Source organism: Rhineura floridana, chromosome 4 (assembly GCF_030035675.1).
Source record: "Rhineura floridana isolate rRhiFlo1 chromosome 4, rRhiFlo1.hap2, whole genome shotgun sequence".
Taxonomy (NCBI): Eukaryota; Metazoa; Chordata; class Lepidosauria; order Squamata; family Rhineuridae; genus Rhineura; species Rhineura floridana.
Window position 1 is genome coordinate 68671064 of NC_084483.1, and position 9714 is coordinate 68680777.

General features: G+C 36.1%; 1 protein-coding gene across 2 annotated transcripts in view; it reads left to right on the forward strand.

Annotated features, from left to right (window-relative positions):
- ZNF292 (zinc finger protein 292) overlaps positions 1–8906 on the forward strand; it is a 42689-nt gene extending 33783 nt beyond the window's left edge. For both annotated transcript variants that reach the window (XM_061623280.1, XM_061623281.1), the window contains exon 8: positions 783–8906. In XM_061623280.1, the coding sequence (XP_061479264.1) occupies positions 783–7976 (7194 nt within the window). In that variant the 3' untranslated portion in view covers positions 7977–8906. The remainder of the gene's footprint in view (positions 1–782) is intronic.
- Positions 8907–9714: the final 808 nt, after the last annotated feature.

A 9714-nucleotide genomic window follows, 5' to 3' on the forward strand; every position in this document is an offset into this window, starting at 1 on the left:
GGAGGATTGGGCAGGAAAGTCTCCTTGTGCAACCAACCTTATGCTTGGGTTTCTCTGGATCCAACCCAGAGGTGTTTTGAGAATGGTATTTACAGGTAACATCTCTGATAAATATTGTTCTTTTGGGACACAGCTGAATCAAGGAGAAAGGATTTTTTTTTTTTTTTTTTGGTACTGTAGGTCATTGTCATTCATATTCATACGTGGAAGACAATTGAATTTGTAAATTAACAAGTTCCTCTCAAATGTTATGAAATCAATTGTTTGTATTCCTGTATATAATGAGACAGTTGCCAATTTCACATAAAAATTATGGGTATTTGCCAGAACCAAATAAATAGAAAACTAAATTCATTTATTTATTTTATTTATTTAAAATATTTCTATCCTGCCCTTCTAGGGCACTCAGGTCGGCTTACAAAAATAAAATCAAACACATACACAATAAAATTGTAAGCAATAAAATCACAAAAATATTAAAATAAATTAAAATACAATTAAAATACTATGGAGTACAAATTGTACAATCTACCTTTTTTGGAATAAGTTATTCCAGCAAAACTTTAGACAGTTGTCCATTGAATGCAAGAAAGGGGTGTTTTAAATTGTCTGTTTAATGTTCAGTTGTAAGGCAAAGATTCCGATTTTTAATGTGTTTTAAAACACATAAAATGTGAATAATTATTTACAGAATTTACTGAAATCGACAGTAAGAATTACATAATGTTTATAAATGCAGAAATGGTATTGAAATTACTTTTTAATTTATCTCTTGTTTACAGATTGATTCTGCTGGGCTTGCAACCTGCATTGAACTTTGTGTGAAAGCATTGCGTTTGGAAGCTAGTGAGAATGCAGATGTCAAGATTTCTATTTGCAAGACTATATCTTGTTTATTGCCAGATGATTTGGAGGTTAAACGTGCTTGTCAACTGAGTGAATTTCTCCTTGAGCCTAATGTGGATGCGTACTATGCTGTTGAAATGCTGTATAATCAGCCTGACCAGAAATATGATGAAGAAAACCTCCCCATACCAAATTCATTACGATGTGAGCTCCTACTTGTATTAAAAACTCAGTGGCCTTTTGATCCAGAATTTTGGGACTGGAAAATGCTAAAACGCCAGTGTCTTGCATTGATGGGAGAGGAGGCATCAATTGTATCATCAATAGATGAGCTGAATGACAATGAAATGCATGAAAAAGTAGAGGATTGCCAAGATGAGAACAAAGAAACTTCAGTGAATGGACTTTCTGGATGTTTTGATGAAGCTACAAACTTACTTAGAGGCATAAGAGATAAAAAGCAGAAAAACAGGGAAATAAAGAAGTTGAGAGAGCGGGGATTCATATCTGCTAGGTTCAGGAACTGGCAAGCATACATGCAATATTGTGTGCTGTGCGACAAAGAATTCCTTGGACATAGAATAGTCAGGCATGCACAGAAACACTACAAGGATGGAATTTATAGTTGCCCAATATGTGCCCAAAATTTTAATTCTAAAGAAACCTTTGTTCCGCATGTAACACTACATGTTAAGAAGTCTAGTAAAGAGAGACTGGCTGCAATGAAACCACTGAGAAAATTAGGAAGACCACCTAAAACAGCAACCACTATTGTGAACAAGAAGAACAATACTGTGGTTAAGCAGGAACAACGGCACATAAAAAAGAACAGCCTTTATGCAGCAGACTTCATTGTTTTTAATGATAACGATGGCTCTGATGATGAAAATTATGAAAAAGACAAACTTTACATTCCAGAGATAATGCCAGTTCAGAAGCCATTGCCTGTCAATGAGTTTACCTGTCCTGTTAGTTTGTGTAAAAAAGGCTTTAAATATTTTAAAAATTTGATTGCCCATGCAAAAGGTCATAAAGACAATGAAGAAGCTAAACGCTTTCTTGAAATGCAAAGCAAAAAAGTAATTTGCCAATACTGTAGACGCCACTTTGTAAGTGTTACCCACCTCAATGATCATTTGCAAATGCATTGTGGCAGTAAACCCTATATTTGTATCCAGATGAAATGTAAAGCTAGCTTTAATAGTTATGCTGAACTTCTAAGTCATAGAAAAGAACACCCAGTCTTCAAGGCAAAGTGTATGTTTCCTAAATGTGGGAGAGTGTTTTCAGAAGCATACTTGCTTTATGATCATGAAGCACAGCACTATAATACCTTCACCTGCAAATTTGCAGGTTGTGGAAAAGTTTACCGCTCTCAGGATGAATTAGAAAAGCATATTGAAGACCACACCAAACCATCTGAAAAAATACAACAGTCAGATGGTGAGAGTAATTTTTCTCAACCTTTAGAAGATAATGAGAATGCTGAAGAAATCGATTCAAAAGAAGCACCGCTATCACCTGATAATAGTACAAATATTTGTGCCAAAGCAGAAAATTATGTCTCAGATAAGGTCAAAGATGAATCTCTCAAGACTGAGGGAACAAAAATACCAGATAGTGTACTGGAGCAGACTAATTCAGTCTCCACGGAAAGGGTGGGACAATGTGTACCTGCTCCTGCAAAGGTAGAATCAGTTGTTGTAGCCAGCAATGTTTTAATGCCTCTTCTGGGCCAAAAAATTCGGGAGAACATGGCAAGAAAGGGTAAATTACATTCTATGAGTACTAAGATAGATATTGGTGCACCTGTAGACCAACAATTATGCCCAACAGTTGAAGATACTTCCAGTGATTTTGCAGTTTACCAAGGGGGAAAGGATGACTGTGCTGACGAGTCTCATACTATCTCCATGGATTCAGTTAAACTTGAACCTGAAGTCCTTGCATCAAAAAGCCCAGAAAAAGGGATAAACCATATGGCCTTCGGCATGCAGAATCAAGTAGGGTATCAAAATTTACTCTCTCCAAAATTTCAGATCGAAGAGAGCATTAAGACTGCTCCTAATTTCTGTAATCTGCCTCTAAAGACTTTAGAAGGGATTACACTTGCTCCAGCCCAGAGCAGCCTAGGCACTCCTTTTGTTCCAGTCATACCATTAGCAACTCCAGTTCAGAAATTCACTTGCCAAGTTGAGGGATGTACTCGAGTCTACAATTCTTGTCAGAGCATTGGAAAACATATGAAGACAGTACATCCTGATCAATATACTGCATATAAGATGCAGCGCAAGAATAAGAAAAGTCGTAAAACAAGCAGTTTGCAAAACTTGTCAAATGATAGCAAGATTGTTTATTTTTTACCATCCCAAGTATCTACTCCCACTAGTGATACTTTTCTTCAACAATCCAAAGCCACTTCAAATCCCACTTGTACAAGCCAACTGCAGCAGTTATCTAATGCTCTTTTCCCAACACGTCTGGAAAGTATAACTAATTCATTATTACCCAGTGTGGAAAATGTTATAAGTATAGGTCTATCTTCCCATATTAAAAGTGAAACGGAGAATACACTAGGTTCACAAATGGGAAGCCTGTCTAGTGCAACTTTATCTTCACAGCTGGATGATCTAGAAAAACCAGTTATGCCTTTGAATATTGACAGTGGTTCAGATCCTTTTCTTCCTTTACCTGCAGAAAATGGTCCAGTTTCTCTCTTTCCATCGTTAGCTGATAGCGGTCCGAGTTCTGTCTTCTCACAGATGGAAAACAATACCAATCATTTTTCCTCCCCACTAGAGGGAAACAGTAATTCTGCTTTTATAAAAGAGGAAAGTGTTGATGTCCTCTTTCCTTCACAAATGAATAATGAGAGTAGCTTCAATGAAACCACTCCACAACCTCTAGAGTCAAGAAAATTGAAAAAGGATCGTAGGCGAGGTCCAGATGGAAAAGACAAAAAGCCAAAGCATAATAAGCGGGCAAAATGGCCAGCAATAATCAGGGATGGCAAATTTATTTGCAGTCGATGTTACAGGGTTTTTTCCAATCCCAGATCACTTGGTGGTCATCTGTCTAAACGCTCCTATTGTAAACCCCTAGATGAATCAGAAATTTCTCCTGAAGCTCTACAGCTTAATGGACAGTCTTCACTTCTTGCCAGTATGATTCTTTCTTCAAATGCTTTAAGTTTACAGCAGCAACAGGAGCCAACTTTTAATCCAGAAGCATGTTTTAAAGAGCCATCATTCCTGCAGCTGCTTGCTACTGAAAATAGGTCAGCTGCTTTTTTGCAGAACTTGTTTCCACGGACTAATATGACTAGCTTCAATGCAAGTGAAAATGAAGAAGGAAATGAAATTATCAAACAGGCCTTGGAAACTGCAGGCATTCCAAGTACTTTTGACTCTACAGAAATATTACCACATATAATTACAACTAGTTGTATCACTGGTACTACTGAAATAAATTCAACAGTTTTGCCAAATCCAGGCGTATCACCTTCATTACCAACTAACTTGCTAACAGACCAAAATAAAACAATTAACACCAAAATTTCCTCAGTAGAAGAATGCAACAGTTTACCAGTATTTCCAGATGACTTAATACTTAAGACTATTGAAAATGGCTTATGTTCCAACTTAGTATCTAATTCTGCTACCGCAACACATAATTTTGGAAATAACACTTCGCGTGTTCCAGTCATAAGCAGCACCAAAAGGTTAGAAAACAAAAAAGGGACCAGTGGTTCAAAGAAAAAGAAGAAAGTTGCTGCTGATTTAATTGTGCCTAACATTTCACAGAAATTAGGTAATGATTTGACAGAATTGGGATTTCCAGCCAAAAATGCAGAAGAAAGTGTGCAAATATCCACAGAGAACTTCCAGTCAGATATTTTGGCAAAATGTGAGTCTCAAATGTTAATGGAAAATCTCACACAAAAACTCAGTAATGTAGACAATGAATTAACTGCCAGTGTCAAAGAGAACTTTAAAATTAGTAATGAAACTCGCAGAGAAACAGCTTGTTTATCAGTGAAAACTGAAAATGGTGATTCTCAGGTCACTCTAGATTCCTGCATTCAAGAAAACTCCAATTTGGAGGTTTCAGAAGATAATGTAATTCAAAACTTTGAGAAGACTCTTGAAATAATTAAAACAGCTATGAACTCCCAGATGGTTGAAGTTAAAACTGAAATCCAGGAAGTGTCAATTGAGTCATTGCAGAATCATCAAATCAGTACTGCTGAATGTACTTCAGAAAACCCAATACAAAATGTTAAATCATCCAGTCCTGCTCGATGCATAGTAAACATGCAAAATGTTAAACCGCTCAACCCTGCTCAAAGCTTAGTAGACACACAGAATGTCACTCTTGCTAAAACTAACCCTTTTAAATGTGAAACCTCTCACAAAGATGATGCTCAGATCATGGAAATTTTAGAAGGTTTGAAAAAGCTGAAGTTAGAAAGTGAAACTTCAGGTCAAGCATTTGACAATATAATTCATTGTCTTCCAGCAGATGCGCTACTGCCACAGATTCTGATTCCAGTTGTGACAACTGAGAGCACATCTCCTATCCAGCCATCTTCAGAAATACATAATCGGTTCAGTGAAAAAGTTCATAAGCCTTTTATGTGCCAGGCCCCTGGCTGCAATTACAGTGCTATGACAAAGGATGCATTATTTAAACACTACAGCAAAATACATCAATACACTGCAGAAATGATACTGGAAATTAAGAAACACCAGTTGAAATATGCACCCTTTAAATGTGTTGTAGCTACCTGTCCAAAAACATTTACAAGAAATTCTAATCTCCGGGCCCACTGTCAGCTGGTACATCACTTTACAACAGAAGAAATGGTAAAGTTAAAACTAAAAAGGCCATATGGGAGAAGATCCCAAAACAAAAATGCAAGCTTAACACCAAGGCCTGTTGAACTGAAAAGTATACCGTATGTGTTAATGGAAAGTAAAAATGAATCACAATTGACTAAAGACCTTGAAATAAAGAAAGAAACACGTATAGAATCGGTGAAAATGCCAGAAAAAGTGATGTCAGAAAGAGTGATCCTAGAAAGGGTGATACCAGAAAGTACTCCAGATGTTCCTGAAAAAGTAGAGAAACCTCCCCAAGTGGTTCCAGTTCCTCTTGAACTTCATGGTGTAGCCACGCTTAGTAACATGCAGGTACAACCAAAAGTACGCAAGATTAGAAGACATAGGAAAGAAAAAGAGGAAAGAAAACACAAAAAAACAGTTCGTAAATCTTTGGAATTCCCTGCTAGTTATAGTCCCTACAGACCTTACAGATGTGTACATCAAGGTTGTTTTGCTGCTTTTACAATACAACAAAATTTGATTCTTCATTATCAAGCTGTACACAAATCCGATCTGCCATCCTTCTCTGTGGAAGGGGAAGAAGAAAGTGAGCCGAGTAAAGATGAAGATTTTGGTAAAGAAGAAGTTTGTGATGAAGCTGAAACAAATTTAACTGTAAAAGAATTCAGATGTGAGGTGAGAAATTGCTCTAGGATATTTCAAGAAGTCACTAGTCTTATTCAGCACTATATGAAGCTTCATGAGATGACTCCTGAGGAAATTGGGAGCATGAAGTCAGCCCTAGATGTTGAAAGATTCCCCTGTGATCAGTCTGAATGTAAATCATCCTTTGCAACATATATTAATTATATTATCCATCTTGAGGCAGATCATGGAATAAAGATAAAACAAAACAAAACAGAGGATGGCATGTACAAATGTGATTGTGAAGGCTGTGACCGTATTTATGCAACAAGGTCTAATCTCCTACGGCATATTTTTAATAAGCATAATGACAGGCATAAAGATCATCTGATAAGACCTAGACGGTTCCTGACACCAGGTCAGGAAAATATTTCAAGTAAGGCTAATCAGGAAAAAAACATGAAAATTAAACATAAAGGATTAAAATATAAGGCAGGAAAGAATGGAAACAAAATATCAATTAGGACCAAGCGAAAGAAAGCTATAACTGTAGAAAACAAGAACTCAAAAATGGGGCAGATCCATGAAAATAAAGCATATTCTTTGAAATGTGGAAAGTACGTGTATTCAATAAAGAGTAGAAATGATGCTTTATCTGAATGTACAAGCAGATTTGTCACACAGTATCCATGTATGATAAAAGGCTGTTCATCAGTTGTCACAAGTGAAAATAATATAATAAGACATTATAAATGTCACAAGTTGTCTAAAGCATTTACTTCACAACACAGGAATATCCTAATTGTCTCAAACAAGCATTCAGATTCATCAGAGAAAGAACCTTCTTCACAAAATGAGGCAATTGAGGACAAACCATGTGATGTAAAAGAATTGCAGCCACATTTGTCAGAGTCCTCTGAGGACTTGAGAGTCTCTACACCAGTGGCACACAAAGAACCTGACAAGAGTGAGAAGGATGAAGTGGATGAGCTTGCAGAACTATTCATTACCAAACTTATTAATGAGGACCTCACAAGTTCAGAGAATCGTGGAAAGGCCTCTTCTGATGTAAATAATGACTGTCAAGAAACTAGCTCTTGCCTTCCAGAAAAGCAAAACATAAATGGTCATTTAAAAAGAGAAAACAAAGAAAAAAATCCTCAGATTAAAAAGAGAAAAGTTGAGAAGCAGGAGGAAATCTTGGCTGTTGAATTGAGTAGCATGCGGAGAGAGGAGGAAACTGCAGTCGCTGTTCAAACTGCTGAAGAACAATCCACAGCTTTTGACTGGAGTTCATTTAAGCCTATGGGATTTGAAGTATCTTTTCTCAAATTCCTTGAAGAGTCTGCAGTGAAGCAAAGGAGAAATACAGAGAGAGCCTATAATAGCTGTGGAACTAGAAAAGGTTCTCATTCCAACTCAAGAAAATCTAATGACAAGAACTCTTCTGCAAGAACACGATCTTGTTCTGAAAGTGAAACCTATGTACAGTTTGCTAACCCATCACATTTTCAGTGTAGTGGTACTGTAAAAATAGTTTTAGATAAAACTTTTAAAAGTTGCACTGAGCTTGTATTGAAGCAGCTTCAGGAAATGAAACCTATCGTCAGTCTGATAAGACTCGATGGACATTTGGAGACAAATCCAGAGATTACAAAATAATCGGGTAATATGAGTGGACTCCATGTTCTGATGATTAACGTCTAAACATGACCTGTATTGCATTTTTTTATTTTGAGTAGGAAGCCATCGAGCATGATACTGTTTCTTACGGTTTTCTGTTGAAGTGATTTAACCTTGCAAAATCATGACAGTTGTCATGTAAATTTATTTGTTTTTATCCCTATGGGACTTGGAACAGAATCATTGTTTCAGTTTTGTAAATAATTGATCAGAACCTCAATTTTTTATCAATATTTTGTCCTTTTCCATGACTGAAATCTTTGTGTATTGTCTGTGGTATCTTTCACTGGGTCACTGCTCATATATAACAGTACTTTTTATTTGTAGATACATTTTGTATATATTTATTATTGTAAATCATTTGCTGCTGTTAGCAGTCTGTAAGTCTGAAATATTAAATGACACATTTATATTCAGAATTTTAATTTGTAACTTAAGTGATCCAGTTTTTAAAAACATTCTTTTTAAATTTTTTGAAGTACAAACTAGGCAAGTCTACCATATCCAGTTTTATTTTGCATAAAATGTGTGTACAGGAGAAGAGTTTGATCAGATCACAATTGGTTAAAATACATACTGACACAGTTGTGTTTGTAACTTGAAACATCCAGTATCTTTGGATGGTATTCATATGTACTTGACTCAAAACCTTTTTCCTACAACTGCATTCGCATTGCTTTTAATTCGATCAAAAATTCTTCCACTTCCATAATATAAAATGGAAATGGAAATTTTAAATAGTTTGCTGACACTGAAGATTTTAAACGACATTTTGGTATTGAATAACCCATCGTGAATGTGATAGAAAATTAGTTGTGTGGAGCAGTGTACATATTTGAGGTGGTGATTTGTGAAGTAGCCCAGTATTGCCTTAAATAAAATCACATTTCATTTCTTGTTTTATACATGTTATCTTATAAAGCTCCTTTTTTAAAAGTTTAGATTGATTTATCAGGTAACTTCTACAGCACTGCTTTGGAAGTGATCTTTTGTAAAGAACACATTTTTGATTATACCACCTTGGTGTCTATTTTGTAAAATATGTATTATAACACCATTAGAAACACAATATCTGTTTTTTAATAGATGAGAGATTTTTAAGAGTAAAATCACATGGTTTTCATAGTAGATGACAGCCTTCTCATTCCCGATTTCAGTAGGAAACTAGATTTCCTTCTGCCTTTTATAAGAATCAAGTTACCTTCTAATTTAAACTAACGATACAGACACACTCAGATACTAATAGCACATCAAGTTGATGGTGTGTGTTGAGGCTGTCCCACCCACCATACTACTACACTCAAGATGACACTGCTCTTGAGGCATCAAACAAATGACTTTAGATCCAGTCCCAGTATCTCAAAGACTTCTTTCCCAGTAGCAGAGCAAGGAAGCAGTAGGTGAGAAAGATGTGCCTCATCAGGTAGATGGCCTGGTGTAGCATGGACTTCCTTACTTCTTCACCCTATACCAGGTGGAGGCAGGACAAAGCCTTAGTAATGAACCTAGAAATTCAGTTCTCACCAGCATGGCAACAGTAAAGATTTGTATTTGAGCTCAAAACACTTGTTCCTTCTAAGAGTTTTTTTATGTCACCATACAACCATAATAAAGTATATGAGTTTGTGTGTATGTACACACATGCCAGAAAAATAAGTACCAATTTTTCATATTTAAATACCTCTGATACAACTAGAAAGGAGCTATTGGTTTTAGG